General features: G+C 41.2%; 2 protein-coding genes across 4 annotated transcripts; one reads left to right on the top strand and one right to left on the bottom strand.

Moving 5' to 3' along the window:
- Positions 1–896: 896 nt before the first annotated feature.
- On the top strand, positions 897–10,215 carry LOC117488430 (GRAM domain-containing protein 2B-like). Of its 3 annotated transcripts, XR_004556522.1 has the most exons (14): positions 897–1,068; positions 1,804–1,938; positions 2,067–2,124; positions 2,580–2,652; positions 2,907–3,010; positions 3,317–3,406; positions 3,738–3,809; positions 3,917–3,979; positions 4,072–4,171; positions 4,366–4,419; positions 4,888–4,990; positions 6,742–6,834; positions 7,740–7,853; positions 9,143–10,215. XR_004556522.1 is itself a non-coding variant. In XM_034137315.1 (13 exons), the coding sequence occupies exons 1-13, from the start codon at positions 977–979 to the stop codon at positions 7,753–7,755; spliced, it is 1,050 nt and encodes a 349-aa protein (XP_033993206.1). In that variant the 5' UTR covers positions 897–976; the 3' UTR covers positions 7,756–10,215. The 3 variants fall into 3 exon arrangements, 2 of the variants coding, with proteins under 2 accessions (XP_033993206.1, XP_033993205.1); XM_034137315.1 differs by having other exon boundaries at positions 4,891–4,990; positions 7,740–10,215; XM_034137314.1 differs by having other exon boundaries at positions 7,740–10,215.
- LOC117488429 (alpha/beta hydrolase domain-containing protein 17A-like) lies at positions 10,215–18,344 on the bottom strand. Its single transcript, XM_034137312.1, has 6 exons — positions 18,163–18,344; positions 17,318–17,396; positions 16,335–16,909; positions 15,938–16,132; positions 14,495–14,674; positions 10,215–13,917 (listed from the first exon to the last, which is right to left on the bottom strand). The coding sequence occupies exons 3-6, from the start codon at positions 16,904–16,906 to the stop codon at positions 13,692–13,694; spliced, it is 1,173 nt and encodes a 390-aa protein (XP_033993203.1). The 5' UTR covers positions 16,907–16,909; positions 17,318–17,396; positions 18,163–18,344; the 3' UTR covers positions 10,215–13,691.
- Positions 18,345–18,486: the final 142 nt, after the last annotated feature.

The following is an 18,486-nucleotide window of genomic DNA, read 5'->3' as shown; positions in this document are numbered from 1 at the left end:
CTCCCATTCGAGCATATATGCCTTGAGCAGCTGCACATAGCTCAACGATCCATCACCGTGTCTACACACACACACACACACACACACACACACACACACACACACACACACACACACACACACACACACACACACACACACACACACAGTATTATTGTATGAGAGAGGTTCCAGGTTGAATTGAGGCGAATATTTGTAATGTTCAAAGGTTGTTGTGTTTAATATTCATGAGAATATTTGTCATTGTTCAAATGATAATAAACAAACATATAAAGCATATTTGTCCACTCATATGTTGATAAGAGTATTAAAAACTTGAAAGATATCCCTCTAAGGTACATTTAGAACAGATAAAAAATGTGCGATTAATTTGCGATTAATCGCGATTAACTATGGACAATCATGCGATTAATCGCGATTAAATATTTTAATCGACTGACAGCCCTAATTACAACACATGACTGTGCATATAATAAGCAATTAGTTTCAAAGCATTTTGAATGAAAGTTTGTGGATTTATGAGGCTTAACAGTTTTTGCTAGGTCATGCCGTGTGATACATCAAAGCATCATTCCTCCTGTGATCTGTATCTGTGCAGGCTGAGCAGGTTAGCTGTCAGGAGACATTGTTGTGGCTGTGATGACGCTCTCTGCATACCTGTGGGCATGTGCTTACAGGTGTGCGTCTGTGTGTCAAGAGGTCAGGGTAAGTAGCACCACCCATAGCACCTTTCCATGGAACAAAAAAGGTGAGGCCTCTTAACCATACCTTCATCGATTGGTTAAGTTTCTGTGAGAATCCCCACCCCTCACAGCTGATTGGTAGACTTAACAGTAGGAGGCCATTCTTAAAAGTAGGCTGTCATCGCCTTTTGTTTCTTTACTCCTAGGAAACAAAGCTTAGAATCTCACTTCAATTAGTTTTTAAAAGAGGGAGAGGCAAAGACAATAGGGAAAGTATTTCACTGCGTCTGTGCATGTGTTTGAATCTGTGCAAGTGTGCAAGTTGGAAGTATTTATATTGCACCATGAGTCTTAAAGGCAGGCGTTTCTCACTGGACAGCTCTGCGTGAGTACATACATGTTATTTGTCCCTATCTTGCTTTTATTATGTTATGTTCCTTCAGTCCCTTTTGCATTGTTCCAAAGGGAAACACTTCTCTTGTACTTTTTCAAGCTGTCCTCAATTCTTTGTATAATATTTGTATATATATAAATATATACACTTTAAGCACCAGCCGTGCACACTGATATCTCCAGTGAAAGTAGCTGCTGGTTTACAAAAGGGAAACCACTCTCTGGAGATGCCTGCTGTTGCTGTGAGACTGCAGACTATCTTCACTTCTAAACAGATGACAATTAGCCCAGGCATTGGCAGAAAGTCAATACAGCTGGTATTAAAAAAAGAAGTTTGGAGCTAGTTTAACTTTTACATAAAATAACTTCTCAAACTGAGATAGTAGATTGGATGTAGAAACAAACAAGAACAGTTTATTCACTTCTTCTACCATTGTACTCTGTTACACTCTGTGGATGTGTTATGTCATTATTTATATTATATCTGTGGAAATTGACTGCATTTACTGTGGAAGATCAGACTCTACCAGATGAAAACAGTTTGAGTGAACATTAGGAAATGTTTACCATCATCCTGCAAGGGTTGTTATCTCCGTGAAGTCTGAAAAACCAACATGTGTATCCATTTGCGTTTTATCTTTACTTTATGTTCTATGTTTGTTCCACCTGTGTGCGTCACATAAAAGCTGCATCTGTCTGACATTTAACTCCTGCTCTCCTGGGACAGTAACCTGGACGGATTGGGTCTCCTTGGTGGAAGAAGAGGCAGCAACAGGTTTAGCAGTAAGAAATCTAGCCAAAGCCCAGCCCCACTGGACATCCAGGAGCTAAAACACAGCATCAACTCCAACATGTACATCAGGTATATTCTGCCTTCAAGTATTCCACGGATTAAGACCAAAACGTAAATGTTATACTTGTACCTAGAAAAAGTCCTGTTATGTTATCTAATTTTTTGTTTTGGTGCATGTTTCCTGTTTGTGTCATCAGGGATCCTATCACAGAAGAGGATAACATTGATCGAACAGATGGCTTTATCAGCAACATTGTAAGTCCGCTTCACATCCTCCTTCTTCCTGTTGCCTGCAACAGCCATGTTTTATATACACATGTTACAATATACTAACTGGAACATAAGCAAGGTTAAGATCCTGAAAATATATCACTGTTTTGCACTCACTGCTTAGAAAGGGAAGGATGAGCAGAGGGTTGCAATCTGCAACCTCACCACTAAATGTCACTAAGTCATACGTGTACATTCAAATCCACTTCACATTACAAGCATTGTGCCAAACAGCAGACAGACACAGAGACAGACAGATAACGTAGCTAGATATGCAAATTAGCAATTACTCACAACTTTGCCATTTCAACTACAGAGCTGATGATATGTCACTGTCAACTTGTTTTTGCTGCTACTAAGTAGGGATTTAAAACACCAAACCTGCTTGTTATATTGTTTTTTATTCACATACATCCCTCACTGCACATTTTTCCCTACAGAGCTTCCTGAAGCACAACAAAACCTTCCACAAAATGTTCCCAGACATCCCTGAGAGGGAGAACCTTACACACAGTGAGTCTGTTACTTGTTCCTGGATATTGATTATGGAAATGACATCACGCTGTGACCTTTTTTCACTTTGTCCCCGCTGTGTGATTAAGTGCTGGCCCATACTTTGTTTGCCAAGTGATGCACGAAGAATGGGAAACTGAAACACTTTAGTACATGATTCTGCAGGCATGTCGGTTGTCAAGGTGACACTGCTGGGTTGTTTTTAAATTGGAGAAACACTTATCTTACTACAAATGTCTTTGTGTCTATTGTAGCATTCTCCTGTGCCTTGCAGAAGGAGGTGCTGTATCATGGAAAACTCTATGTATCTGAGAACTATGTGTGTTTCCACTCGTCAGTGCTGCTCAAAGACACCAAGGTAACGTGCTCAGACATATTTAAATATAGCGTTATTCACACGTTAACACTGAACTGTCATAACAATGGTGGCACCACTTGGGTTTTCTGAATTTGTTCACGAAAAAGTCAGTCCAATTAAACCAACATGTGTTTAATTTTGAGTAATATTTCACTGATGTAGAAGGAACAGTCAACATTAACATTTGTTATCCTGGGAATTACCATAATCATCCATAGTTCAGGTCAACCAGAGTTTTAAAACATCTGCAATGTCCTCTTTAAGGCTGTAAAGGCAACAAGAATCAAATATGTCTACATATTGCAGGTGGTGATTCCTGCGTCGAGCGTCTGCGGGATAAAGAAACACAACTCAGGTTTATCCATGTTGTCTATCCAAACTGCTGATGGAGATAAGGTCAGCATACACACTTTAACATATAAATCTGTCTTTTATTATTTTGCTTCACTTTCTTTCTTTATTGCAATTTTGAGCTATATAAATATAGTTTTTTTTTACAGATGTATAGTTGATTGTTGGAAGTTGGATGGAAGCCAATAGAAACAGATTGTATTATTACATTTGAATGCCCATCTCCAAAACGTGGGGCTCGTTTAGGGACAGTGCTAAATACATGATGTAAAAATGATTTAGTAAGCAAAAATGCTAATTAACATCTGTAGTCCTAACATAATTCTGTTTGCGCCATGATTAACCCTTTCTCCTGCCTCTTTGTCTTCTTTTTTAGTGCACCTTTGTGTCTTTGAGGAACCGTGAGATGTGTTATCAACTCCTCCAAACTGTCTGTTCACAGGAACAGGTAGGAACTACTCTAAATCTCCATAATTTCTTACAAAGAATCAAATAAAACCAGTCAAACCTTTCATTTTCAGTTCAAGCTCATGCGTCTGTGTTTGTCTGACACAGGATAAGAACTTGAACGGCAGCCCTCATGTCTCCTCTGCAGATAATGAAGCTGACCATGACGTGGTATGTTCGCTGCTTATCTAATGCAACCAAACAAAGAGTTTCATGATGCACGACAAGTCTTTTACCTTCAGCCTCTCTGTCCTTGTCTACAGGCCTCCGGTTATTCCAGTTTGGAGGACAGCATAGATCATGATCGGGGCAGAGAGGACAGCATTTATCTTAACAACGACCTTCCTCACATGTCCAGTGAAGGTGAGAAACATATGACAGGGAGAAGTGACGATTAAACATCACTGGTTGATATTGCTTAGTGTGGCTCTTGTATGTAGCAGAATAATGTTAATCTCCTTCCAATAATGCCATTTTCTATTAAGCATGATGATATTGAAACTGTTCTTAACCGTACCACTGAATGAAACAACGTACTGTATATTGGTGACTTTCAGGATCTACAAAAGGCAATTCCACCAGTCAGAACAGCACAGAGGGAGATGGCACAGGTGTGTGTAGGGGCCCACACCAGTTTTCTTTTTTGATTTCTTCCGCTCATTATAATGCACAACTCCAGAAGGAAAAAAAAGAATTCAAACTGACAACCCTTTTTATTTGTATTACATGACTAACACAGAGCAAGGGGGATATCTTATTTGAGCATGAATAACAGTAGAAATGCTCTCTTCGACTTTTTTGCCCTATATGTAACTAATAATGTTTGTATAACTACATTTTCATGTTTGAAAAGTCCTAACTTAATAAAAGGTCTCATCAACACAGTAGCTAAACTATTGCAAAAATAAGTGAGAATTACAGAATTCTTCTTGTCTCTTAATCTAATACACATAGTGCTTTATTCAAAACGAAACAGAAAAACCTTTGTTTTGACTGTGCTATTAGATAATGTTCAGTCAGTTTATCATCTATTACCCATAGGGTATAATAGACAATAACAAGCTGATTTCTCTCTCCAGCAGCAGTACGGTGGATTAGGAGGATCGCTGAGAGTGTCGTTCCACTCTTCTTCCTCAGAGAAATCAGGGATCTCAGCGCTCTCTTCTATGTCTTCGTATTACTGTGAGTATTAATATGAAACACACACTTAAGATACATTTAGATAGATAGATAGAATCGGAGGGATGAAACCCTCTTTTAATGGTCACACATGCAGAGCACACAGCACACACAGTGAAATGTGTTCTCTGCATTTAACCCATCCTAGTACCAGGAGTCTAGTACTAGCTATTGTACAGCGCCCGGGGAGCAATGGGAGTGAGGGGGGTGGGGGGGTGTCCGGTGCCTTGCTCAAGGGCACCACGGTCGGCAGGGCAGGAAGTGAATTGGGACCTCACCAAGTAGCAGTCCACACTCCATATTTAGGTCTAGTCGGGGACTGATCATATTATTTTAACTTGTAATCAGGGGCGTCGCCTGGACCTGAAAACATTCGGGGCTTAGCCCACAGTGGCGGCGGCACTACAGTGGCATTTTTTACTGCAACACTCCCCACACGCACACACACAGTACACCCGCGACTGTTACAATGAAGGCTCGATAATCAGCTCACATATAGGCAGGGGTAAAGTGGTATTTTTTATGAGTGGGGGGCTCACCTCCTCTAGGGGGGTCCGGGGGGATGCTCCCCCGGGAAGATTTTTTTTTAAATATTGAAGTTAAATGCATCAATCTGGTGCACTTTGAGAGCAAAATGAAGAGATCTATGGATACCTCTCTCAACACCCATATGAAACAGAACTGTAAACAGATGTACTTTTTCTTTATGGATATTTTACTAATCACTCCCCTTTTAAACTCTATTCTTGTTTTACTGCCATATAGTATTTCATAACTGTTTTTCCTTTATTCTCTTTTTTTTAATAACTATAATGATCATATGAAGGTGTGCCGCGGAAATAATCTTTTGAATAATTTGTGACCAAACCGTTTGAGACCCACTGAGATAACTTAGACTAAAGTTAACTATCTAAACACTCAGAGAGTCCTTTAGCTCACCTGAGTCTCTCAGTCTGAGAGGAGAGGACTCTCCTCCAGCTTCTTGTGGAACAAACAGCTCCTTATGTCCGTTAGTGCAGCTAGCTAACCAGATGCTAACAACACGGCCCATGCTGACACCGGTCCCCTCCCTCTCCCCCCCTCCCCCTCCCCTCTCCCTCTCCCTCTCCCCTCCCCCTCCCCCTCCCCCCTCCCCCTCCCCTCCCCTCTCCCTCTCCCTCTCCCCCTCCCTCTCCCTCTCCCCCTCCCTCTCCCTCTCCCCCTCCCTCTCCCTCTCCCCCTCCCTCTCCCCCTCCCTCTCCCCCTCCCTAAAGGCTAAAGCCCCGGATGCCCAGGCCAGGCGACGCCACTGCTTGTAATTAAGTATTTTTATGATGCGAATTCGCTACTTTTACTGAAGTAAATAATCTCCATAATAGTGTTTAGTTAAACCTGTTAAAGGAAAAAGTTAGAAGATGGCCACTGAGGATCAAGGAACTTTTATTCTTTAAGCTTGGACTTTTAAAGATAACTAATAGGCTCTAAAATAAACATTGTTCAACTAAATATGGATGAACAGAGAAACATTTTGGTATGTTGACTCTCTGGATTGGCCTCAAGCTCTCAGGAGAATAAAATAATTTAATCTTGGAGATATTTATAGAAATGTTATAACACATTGTTCACACTCTATGTACTGTTATCTTTTTGTTAGGCCTCTTAAGTATGTAACCATCTGAGACCGTTTGCTCACTTTCTGCCCAAGGTCAAGTGCATTGTAATTGCATTGTGAGTGTAAATTCCAAGGCATTAACGTCTTTATTGTGTGTTTGCAGGGTGATGCTGCTGCTCTTGGCGTCTGGGTACATGGGGCTGAAGATCATCGCTTTGGAAGAGCAGCTGACTCAGCTGTCTTTCCAACACAGAGAGTAAGTAATCACAGAAATACAGAGGCGTGTTCATAGAAAGACCTGGTCTGGTGGGAAAAAAGGCGAGATGGCTCAAACCGGTTTTTAAAACGTTAAAATCCATTATTCAGATTAGATGCGAAAAGTCGTTCTGCAGGTTCACCACCGCAACGTGGACAAAAGATAAGTGATTACATCGGAGTCACACGCAAGGAAGTACAGCTACTGAAGGTGTCGGAATGTACTTACTGCTTGAGTATACATTATGTGTACACTACATTTCAGAGAAGACCTGTTTTACTTTGACAGATCCAGATTTGCATAAATACCATCAGTGAAGCTATGTACCTAAGCACAATGTTGTTGCTTTAGTTATTTCATTTATTATATTAATTAGATATCAGATATTTTAATTTTGACTTCAAATAGGTTATAATTAATATAATTATTATAGAATTTGCCACCCAGCACCTACCTTTGCAAGCTGCAACATAGAAGCGACTCTGTCAATACTTACTTTGGCAGTTGAAATATACTATATAAATATAGTTTTAAGATAATATTTTAGCACTTTTACCTAAATAATATGTTTACCTGTAGTGTAGTATTTCACTCTGTGGTATTCGTACTTTTACTCAAGTAAAGAAACTCAATTCTTCTTCCACCATTGCATACCATGTGATGAACAAAATGTGATGCATTTTCTCAAAGATTAAATTACCGCACTCAAATTCTGCTTACTCAACGACGCCTCTATGCTTAAAGCCACTTAACTTAGGTTGGCCTATATTGCTGATAAAAACCAATTTTACTTTTGTATTACTTTAAGTAAATTGTATTAATATGGTGCTACTTAAACTTAGTTAAAGGATTAGTGCTTTCTCCACTGCAGACCTCTCCTCATGCAGCTTCCTCTTTGTTTGCAGGTACCAGCTAACGTAGCCAGAGGCAGGTGACAGACCCTTCCAGGAAGTCATGCAGTGCACCCAAGCCCGGTTCTACGGGGGTGCATAGGCATGCATTGCACCCCCAGTTGAATGGTATGCACCCTCTATTCAAAAAAGAGAAGGGAGCGAAAAATATAATAAATATAACAACAATAATAGAATACAATACAACACAAATTGTGTCAGGTGTGGGTGACCTGCGCCGCTGCGCGTGCATCATTTCCAAAGTGCTTCCACAGCAGTGAAACACATCTGTGGATAATCATGGATATACGAAAATGGTTAAAGCAACCATCACTAAACGCCAGCAACACTGCATCTACTGCAGACAATAGCAACAGGACTGATGGGGACGTTACGTTACCCGCCGTCGTTGACATAATCTCGCCCGACTCGCCGCCCCCGCCCCCGGAGCAGCAGTCTTTGTCGCCAGAAACACCGCCGCCCCTCGAGGGGACCACGGCAAAACAGAGCCTGCCCAGGTATAAACAAGTACCCAACTCGCCTGTACAGTGGGGTAAGGCGCTCATTTTGCAGCTTGTGGTATAAAAATAGGCCATGGCTAGAATACTCATGTAAAAATAGTGCCATATTCTGCCATGCCTGTAGAAATGTTGGGTCAAAAATAATGCATACAATAGCACAGATGCCTTCACCACGAATGGCTACAAAAAGATCTCATATCCCAAGCTTATCAACAAGCTAATGTTGCAGCTGAAATGTTCTCCAGGTCACAAAGTCAACCTCACATGATGATGTGATACCAGTTTTCAAGCACAGTAAATATTCTCTTCCCAGAGTTATGGGACCAAGGTGATGATGTAGTACATGGTTTTAATAATACTTTTGCTTTTCAATGCTTGCCATTTCAAACCATGAGCTGGTTCAAATAATATTTGCCTTGATTTACAATATGTTCTCATTTGTTTTATCAGTACGGGTTTTAAAACGTTTGTGCTTTTCTTCACCATAGTCCACTTTGGACTGGATGTAATATTTCAGGATTGCACTTTTAACACACTTGAAATGTTCTCACTTGCTTTGTTTCAAAACATAACAAATGCCATAATCTGTTCATTGGGGACCATAACATCAATGCTATTTTTCATTGCTGTTGCCGGCCACTATTGCTCACGTAAACCTACTACTGCTGCACCCCCTGTAATCTCAGATGCACCCCAAGTCATTTTGTTCTAGAACCGGGCCTGAGTGCACCACTCTCATAACATCCTGTCATACACACAAACATTGATCCCTGTCTAGACAGGCTCCCAAAAGCATCTTAGTTTTTGACACGCATGCAGCTTTTAGTAGAATTTGCAATATCGTGCACAAACAAATGCTCTCTCAGTGGAGATTGATCTTCTGTGTCATGTTTGCAGAGAAAGCAGGTCAGCAATAAGATGCTTTTGGGATGTCTGAACAGGCCACACGGGGTGCACTACACGGATGACTGACTGTGCTGGCAGAGAAGCACCGGACCAATATTTCTGTTAGAGGAGCACACTTATTCTGTGCTGACAGATCAAAAACTGCAGTGAGGCTCTCCTGCACGGAGCCATATGGAGGCAGCCTGCTGAAGTCATGTTTGTTTCCTGGCCGGTGAACTCGCTGAGCTCAGCGAGCTGCAGTTGCATGAGTCTTGGCCGCAGTTTTTCTGGATCAACACAACCTGCAGCAGCGGGAACAAACACAGTGAAACAAGCACTTTATTTTTGCTTGGTATTAAATGTTTTTTATGTTATGACATGATAGTTCACATTGTGTAAATTCACTACTGGAATCTAGTGACATGTTTCAGAATAAAGACTGTTAGTGACAAGAATCCGCCAGCAGAGGGCAGTCACTCCCATTAAACTCCACTGTGAAGCACCAAGGCAGGATTTCACTTATAAATTCAGGCACTGATATTTCTTTTAAGAACAGTTTTTATAAAAAACCTTTGCTCTGGAATTGTTGCCATATCAGTCCTGTTGATAGATGTTTAAAAATATGTGATTCGAGAAATGTTGGCCAAATGATCTCCAGGACTTTAAAACCATTTTTATAACCACACATTTGAAATCTGTGTAAACATAAAAACGCAAACATATATTTGGTTACATAAGGGAATGGAGGTGGGCTCTAACATTGTGTGATTTGAAAAAAATATCCAAAGTGTAATGTTTAATTCTGAAAATAATATTGAACTATTCCCATACAATTTCAAATACAATATTGTCAAACAGGGTGTATACAGGATTTTAATAACTGTATTGTATAGCTGTGTATATATGTATCTATTCCATCTGTGAAGAGATGTTTTTAGTAAGTAATGAATATGTATATTGTGATTTTAAACCCACTTCTGTGTCAAATATTGCAATATTTTGTATCACTGTCTACCAGATGTCCATACTTATGAATGTATGCACTGTACAAAAAAAGGTTGTTATAAAAACAAAAGTCAGTTTCACGTTTTTGTACATAAGTGATCTTTTTTATTATTTTGTTGTCCATAAAAAGGTCAAGATTCAGTCCCATGAATTAATATCATTACATCATATTCTCAGTTCAAAAAAGCAACATAAAATTACAAATAATAAAACAAAGAATAGAATAGGTAAGTACAGTAACAATATAAACAGCCCACTAATATTGTCTAGCCCCTCCCCCCTAGCACTGCCCCGCTTGAACTCTAGCACAAAACTCATAACAATACATCAGTTAGTATCAGCAATAAAAAAATTCAAATAAAAGTCCCGTTTTTTTTTTAAAGCGCTTCAATGTTCCAATGCCATGAGTTCAGCTTTACCCTCACATAGAATACATAATAGAGATAACGTCCCACTTGCTCTGCAAAACACAATAGACATGCATACAGTTTTCACTGTTCAACCCCCCCACCCCCATCAATACACATTCAGGGCCAGAGGATACAATATATAATAGTGGTGCATCAATAAAACGGCGAGTCTCCGCCCCGTTTCTTGAACCCCATGAATGAAAGGTGGATCCAGTGGTTTCCCTGATAACACGCCCGGTCCAGGAAAGAAACTGATGCCTACTTCTGCTTCCAGAGAGAGGCCATAACTCTCAGTTTCTTCTGACAGCTCAGATCCCTGGTCCACGATGGTAACAGTTTTCCATTATTTAAATACCGAAGACACAAAGTACAGGATGAGAATGAAAAGATTCCCTGTTCGAAGTGATGACAGGAAGCGAGTGTCCTTCACTAAGACCCACTTGTACTCCCACAATGGAGTAATCAGATCAGTGCTAGTTCAGTACATGTTCCCTTAAAAAAAAAACGCAGCTACTACCACTGAAACTGATGCGTCTCCTATGCAGCGGACACCTTGTGTAGATCTGAAAATGCGGCGCAAGCCTGCGACCGTTGGGACCAGACCAGTACTTTTTTTCGTCTACACATAGGGTCTTTTACTAGTTATGATGCGAGTATTCTTAATGCTGGCCTGTAGAAGACAGTCAATAATAATAATGAAGACACACAAACTTACATTTTATACCCTTATTACACTTTGGATGCTTTGTACAATAGTGCTGAACTTAAGACCTGCTTTTGTCATGCTTGATCTGATATAAATGTGTAAATGTACTGTATACTACAGTACATGAACTATGTGTGTGTGCGTGTGTGTGTGTTGTGTTTGAATGTGTGTGTACGTGTGTGCGATGATGTGCAAAGGTGTGTGTGTGGTGGAACCTGCACCACACCAACAGTGAGAGGCTCAAATTATGGCTTGTGTCAGACATGAAGCGTGCTGCCACCCATAAGAGAGCTCCTGTACATTTAGGGCCACAGAGGTTACACAGAGCTATTAGTAGGCGTGATGTCCTGTCCTGGCACCTGACCCTAAACACATCGTTAGTCCTAACATCTACATGCATGGTTCTGAGACAGACCGTCCACGGCCCCACACTACATCAAACAAGTTCGGATGAGTTACATCAAGACAAAAACGTTAAGAAACAAATGTGCATTATGAACGGGAGGCGGACTAACCCTGGTGACGAGAGCTACCGGAGCAGGAAATGGAAAACAAAACTGTGCTGTAAGACACACACAAGAGATTCTGGTGGAGCAAAATATTATTCTGAATAAATCACACTTAATCCTCATTAGTTTGGTTACCTCCGCAGCTACTTTGATCTCCTTAAACCGTTAGAAATCTAGCCAGAACATCAATCTCTAAAAGGGTACGGTCACCAAAAGAGACTATAATTATTCACACACCTCCACAGTGGCACTTCAGACTTAACGGTAGAGTTAACAATTCTGGAAACACACCTATTTGCTCTATTGCCGAGGGTTAGATGAGAAGATTGATTCGACTCATGTGTCATGTAAGTACGCTTAAGGTCAAAGCTCGTTAGCTTAGCATAAAGTCATGAAACTGGATGAAACCGCTAGCCTGGCACTGTACAAATGTAACAAAATCCACCTGCCAGCACCTCACACATTAATAAATAAACATGCTGTATCTTGTTAGTGTAATCCACAAAAAAATAATGAAATGTTGCTGTATGCGAGGTTATGTGCGCGACTATTTCTTGTCCGAGTAAGCCGAGTGGTATAAATCTTCTCATCTAATTTCAGCAACAAACAGAATATCTAACTATAACTTCATACTTGACATTTATCCTGCTGTTACCAAGTCAGCGCTGTCTGTCCAACCTTTAAACGTCACACATTAGTAAATGCTGAAGGGCTACAGCCTTCTTTTTAAAGCCAAACCATCTAAATGGGACATGGAAATGACTAAATTATCCTTCACTTCTATATGTGTTCTAAAATGCCAGAGATACTATCAATGTGGCTCTAAAAGACCTGTTTCCATTTATACCACACCGTCGTCTCTATCACAAATATGAAGGACCTGATGGGGGGAAATCAATACAGGAAGTAATTCCCTGTACGGTTCTGCTGCAATTCTGTGAACAGGTAAAGGCAAAAGCTACAGCACAGCCATGAAATAAAGTGGAAGCCATTCTGGGATCTTTTCAGTCAGAAATGAGGGAGAGGAAAGTATGCGACACCCAACAGCCATATAAGCCATGCCAGTATTCCAGACTAGTCCTTTTGTTTCTCCGTAACTGACACCAAAGGGAAGGAGATGGACCCCCAAACCACACAAATAGAAGTAGGTTAGTGTTAGCTGGACAACAACTTGGGAAATGCCCTGGCAGTCACATGGATGTCCATTAAAAAGGTAAACAGGGGGGGGCAGGGCACATGCTTGACCAGTGTTTGTCCACTGCAGAGAGAACTGGTCAAGCTGTGGAGGTATTCTTCATACACACACGCAACAAAAAAAACATCAAATTGATAAGTCTCAATAAGCCTCCTCCACCTGTCCAAGTCATCAGGATGTCCTTCATTTCTTTCAGCACTGCTTCACACACACACACACACACACACACACACACACACAAACATGTCCATGGAGATATGAATAAACACTCAACTCTTATATCCATGACTCACTCATTCAGTAACACGTTATAATAAAAAATGACATCTGTGTGCCTTTCTGGACAAAGCACAAGTTACTTCCTAATTCATGTTCGTGACTCCTTTCAAAGCTGCAATTCATAAATGTCCCCAAGATAAAAAACAGATTTGTGAATTTGTTCAATCTTGTTCAATCTTGTTCAATCTTGTTCAATCTTCAATTCTTGTTTTTAGCGTTTCACCACCTAGCTACTGATATATTTAAAAACCGTTCTCACCCGAACAGGAAATCATTTAAACATATGTTGTGTTGAAAAGTAACTTAAAGGTGTGCTGCTTCAAAGACACACAGATGTGACAAAATATCACACACCGTTTTAGGTCAACTTCTCACACATACTTTGCAAACATGCCGACGTTCACACACACACACACAATCTCATTCACACGAGCGCAGAGAGGCTGCCGCTTGTTTCTCAGGCGTGCTGCGCAGCCAGGTCCTGGTTGATGAAGCGCCGTAGCCTCTCCAGGTACTGACTGTAAAGCTCAATGTCGTTGTGCCCGGCTCCCTCCACCCAAAGGGGCTCCACGGCCTTGGGGCAGCGCTCAAACAGGGCCAGGCCGTGAGAGAAGTCGATCACCTCGTCCTCTGTACCGTGGATGATGAGCACTGGAGACGGGATCTTTGACACTTTCTCTATGCTGCAAGAGAAATTAAGGAGGCTATTATTGCGCTACCCAGGCAATTTGAGAAAAAGGGGTATTTTTTCGGTATTGACCATCAATGACATAGATGGCATGTCTACTTAAGTGCTCAAATCTGTCTTTTCATATGTATAAAAAATAGAAATACATCTTGATATATCGAACTATCCAGAAATGTTATTTCAAAAAACATTTCTAGATAAAATATCCAATGGGAAGATTTGTTTTTGGCTAATCAAGCCTGACTAATCAAGGTTCCTCGTCACATTTGCAGCAAAAACCCCAGAGAGTAGCTGTTGCCAAGGTAACACCAAATGGGGATCCAAATAAACAAAGTCTTGTTAACCTATTATTACCGTCAAGCAGACCTACTCAGTGATATGCAACATTTTCCTCAGTGATACAACTAAAGAGATTTATATTGCCTCACAATATATCTCCACGTTACCCAACCTTTCTCCTTCTCCAGATACGTATCAGACACGTTTATGCACATTTTCATATTTCTTTTTAAAGCGATACATTGTAACTTTCCGAGTTTCCTACTTAAAACAGCCCTTAAGGAAAGACTTACTTAGGGAAGGCATCGAAGCAGTATGTTTTCTTGGTGTCGGGGAAAGCCACTCTCATGCCCGAGGTAAGAGGGGAGTGGAGGACAACAGCTGCACACTCAAACCGTGACGCCAGGTCCACTGTGGGCACCGTGCCGATGCTCTGTCCGTACAGGATGATATTCTCAGGGCTGATGCCATAGCTGAGACAACACAGACACACATAAACATTTCAGTACAGAACAATAAACAAGATGAAGGACTCATGTGTGCTGTAAAGATTTCCATATGCAGATGAGTGCAGTATCTCTTTCAGAGTGTGTTTCCTGTAGAAGAAAACAGTTGGATAGCTGTTTGGATAAACAGACGGTTGTATTAAAAGAGAGTCATTTAAAAAAATCAATATTAGTTCAAGTGTACTCTATATTAAGAATATTTTTGCCACTTAAGCTTGCCGTAAAACAGCTATTTCCTGCTGAATACTGAAGCCGTTATATATTTTAAAAAAACAGCAATTTGACCCGACAAAACACAGAAGTTGCTTATCTAACACTGAATTGATTGGGTACTTTGTCTTACTGTGTGACTTCGGTGAATCTAAACTAAACTTTAAAAACATTATAGTCCCACAATAACACAAAAAATTAACCAATGGAGGCAGCGAGAGATTAGCAACTTCCATGTTGTGCTTAAAATAATGTTTTTGGCAAAGGAGTCTGGTGATTATGAAGATGGCCCAGTCGGAAAGAGCTGTCAAACAGTAGGGTATAGTGGAAAAATATTCTAAGACTAGCTTACACTTAAAATGATATGGATTTTGTTTATGTTGCTTAATTATGTTGACCCTGTCCATAGCAGTATATTGCTTTACTTCTGGGCCATGATTACAATCTGCTTCTCCAAACTTGGGCCGCGGCAATCACCATATACTTTACCCTGACTGCGGAACTACCTCACACAACCCCACTTCCACAAATCTGTAAGTAGGGACTCTGGGACTCAGTGAGGAAATTCAAATTGAGTTATAACACCAATGTTTGTAGTTTTAAATTTGACAGTGGCCTCAAAGTTTTACTGTGTTTCCTCGTGGGAATAATATGTGTGTGCTGACATGAGGCTCATTAACCATGCTGGCAGCAGATAAACAAGAGGAATAATTCTCCAACTTTCAGATGCAGTGGCTTCATGCAGAGCACAGTTTGAAACAGCCAATCATTAGTCTGATAGATACAGAGCCATTACTTTGCTTTGATTTGAGTTGATGGTAGTCAGAGTAAGGGTACTGTGGTCAGCAGGGAGAAAGTTTGTATATAAATCAGCCAACCAAAAGTTCACAAAAAGTAACTGGCCAGAGATGCAAGTTCCCCATGCTGTTTTATCCAACAAAGACACTCTAACTGGCATCTGGTGCTGGTTGGCTGCTCATTTCGGGTTCTGTGTAGATGGGAATGGTTTCTGTTGCTTACCGGGAGCGCAGGGCGTGCCAGGCAGCATCAATGTCAGCGTATAGGTTCTTCTCAGAAGGCTTTCCAGTGCTAACACCGTAGCCTGAGTAATCGTAGGAAAAGATGTTGCAGTTGATGCGTGTGCCTAAGCCGATGTAGAAGCTGCTCATCTGGCCCAGGTCTACTGCATTGCCATGGGAAAACAACACTGTAAACCTAAGAGAAAAAGGCAGAAGAAAAAAGAAGAAAGTGAGGCAGCTGGCTGAGGCTAAGAAGGGAAACTGCTGAACTGGACGTCAAGTTGATAGAAATACATGATGTTTTATGAGCAAAATATATTTGTAATTTGTTCAAACAAAGACGGACAAAAAGATACAGGGTTATCTTTAAGTCTTCAGTCTCAAGGTAGGGGTCTCACCTGGCATTTGGGGCGCAGCGAATGTACATGCAGCCCACCCTGTTTCCTCGGCTAGATCTGGTCAAGAATACATCCGTCAGATCCAGCTCTCTCTGTGAATACTGGAACTCCGCTCTCTCTGTGAGATGAAGCTTCCACTTGCCCTCACTCCAACCACTGCCGCCAACCCCTCCTCCACCTCCACCGCCACCCCCTCCTCCAGCACCACTTGCTCCTGCAGCACCTGCCGCACTTCCAGCAGCAGCAGCAGCGGCAGCAGTAGCAGCAGCAGCAGCAGTAGCAGCAGCAGCAGGTCCAGCAGCAGCAGCAGCAGCAGCAGGTCCAGCAGTGGCTCCTTTGTCACTTCCACTACCAGTGCCCACCCGGGAACGCAGTCCTGGGGCTCCGAGAGAAGGCTGAGTAGCCCCAGAAACAGACCCAGGAGCAGTTGCAGCTCCAGTGCTTGGATCTGGGTCAGGGAGAAGGGCGTAGGTGGGCTCTGGAGGGAGGAAAGCTAGTTTGGCTGCAATGCGGCTGGGGCAAGGGGGGCAGCAGAACAGACCGCATAGTTCTCGAATGGACAGACCGTTCATCTTCTGGTGGAAAAAAATGAACATGGTAGGCAGAGTAATTAGGTGGCAGCAAAATGACACATGGAGAGTAAAAAGACAAACTGTCCACTATCGTCAGAATAACATTTTACATTTTAGTGAAATGTATCTTTCTAAGTTTAAGGGAAAATCAAGCAGTTATAGTTGCTATATCGATAGCAAAGGCCAAATATGTATAGATGAGGAAAATGTTGAAATGATGTGTAGTCACCTCAGCAGGTGGCTCATTGGTTTATCACATCCTATGTTTGCTTTTCAATCATTTATTAGAAGGTCAAGTCAGCAGGGGAAGCTATTTTTTTTCTTTTTTTAAGTAAGAAAAGTTTTTTTTAAAAGCATCTTAGAATAATTTCCTGGCTGAAACCCTTCACACACACCCTGTTGTATATGTACCTGGATTCAGAAATCCGTGAGTTTTGAACTGGCACAACGGTGCCAAGGTCTTCTGGTCTAGTCACTGCGCCAGCAAGGTCTTGATAAGAAGAAATAATAACAAGCAAAAAAAAGGCTCAACAGACATCAAGCAACAACATCACAATGTATAGTCACAAATGCATCACCGGCTCGTTAGCCTGTAGCGCTTTCTATGGCTACTATGTGCTGATAAAAAGTGAGATATTATAAATATCACGAAGCCTAAGCTATCCTTTTTGCTTTTTTAAACATTGCAGTATTAACCTGAATAAAGCTACAAGGACACTGTGTACAGCTGCGAGGACTTTGATTTAAATATAAAAGACATCCCGGATTCATTACAGGGCTTAAGGCGTCAGTTGTTATTGTCATCATTGTACAGCTTCTGTTAATAACTAGCGTTCATGTGTGCAGAAGTGATCTGCATATATACATATATTTACGTTGCTGAAATCTTATTGTGGGACTACAGGGATTCAGATGCCCTAATGTGATGGTGGACACAGGTGACTAATTATAACACCCCCTCAAAACAGATACAGGGAGCGACTGATATGCTAATGGTAGCTACATGGTTAACAACGATATTAACCTCTAACGTTAGCCAGTGATGGGGGAACATTACGGGAGCAGTGTTTCAGCGAAGCATTACATACAACTGGAAATGCAAAAAGACAACAAATAACTGCTTTTATTACACACTAATAACAACACAGGTCAATGCCAACTAACAGATAAATATTATCAACTATCGTTAGCAGGGTAACCAGCTAGCGGCGGCAGCTAGCATGCTATCCAGGCTAGCCTCAAAGCTAGCTACTTACCGATTCACAGTAGGCTGGCAGGCAGGCTGCTGTGCTCCTATTCGTACACAGAAGCGGTACAAGGTTTTGGAAATCCTTGCTTTCTCTTGACATTGATGGTTTTTCTCAACTGTACTGACAGATGTCGGTGGGTAGCTAGCTGAAATTCATGGCAACCAGATTTTTTTTTTACTACTGTCCGATTCAACTCGGAAGTGACGTAGGCATAGTCCTTTTTCAAAACTTTATTACAATGTACCTTGATGTGATGTATTATGACCATTTATATTGCAATAAAAGGTTACAAACAATGGGAACATCTTATCAGGTGTTTGCAGACATTTT

This window comes from Trematomus bernacchii, unplaced genomic scaffold (genome assembly GCF_902827165.1).
Source record: "Trematomus bernacchii unplaced genomic scaffold, fTreBer1.1, whole genome shotgun sequence".
Taxonomy (NCBI): domain Eukaryota; kingdom Metazoa; phylum Chordata; class Actinopteri; order Perciformes; family Nototheniidae; genus Trematomus; species Trematomus bernacchii.
The sequence above is the reverse complement of the archived record's forward strand: the minus strand, read 5'-3'. Positions and strand labels throughout refer to the sequence as shown.

Bases quoted from the DNA above. Each gene is read 5' to 3' on its own strand.
- LOC117488430 (XM_034137314.1), top strand. From the start codon at position 977: ATGTGTTTGAATCTGTGCAAGTGTGCAAGTTGGAAGTATTTATATTGC. The intron at 4,172-4,365 runs GTGAGAAACATA...GGTGACTTTCAG, and splicing joins TCCTCACATGTCCAGTGAAG to GATCTACAAAAGGCAATTCC. The intron at 4,420-4,887 runs GTGTGTGTAGGG...TTCTCTCTCCAG, and splicing joins CACAGAGGGAGATGGCACAG to CAGCAGTACGGTGGATTAGG.
- LOC117488429 (XM_034137312.1), bottom strand. From the start codon at position 16,906: ATGAACGGTCTGTCCATTCGAGAACTATGCGGTCTGTTCTGCTGCCCC. The intron at 14,675-15,937 runs GTAAGCAACAGA...GTGTTGTCTCAG, and splicing joins TGGCACGCCCTGCGCTCCCG to CTATGGCATCAGCCCTGAGA. The intron at 13,918-14,494 runs GTAAGTCTTTCC...TTTCTCTTGCAG, and splicing joins TGCTTCGATGCCTTCCCTAA to CATAGAGAAAGTGTCAAAGA.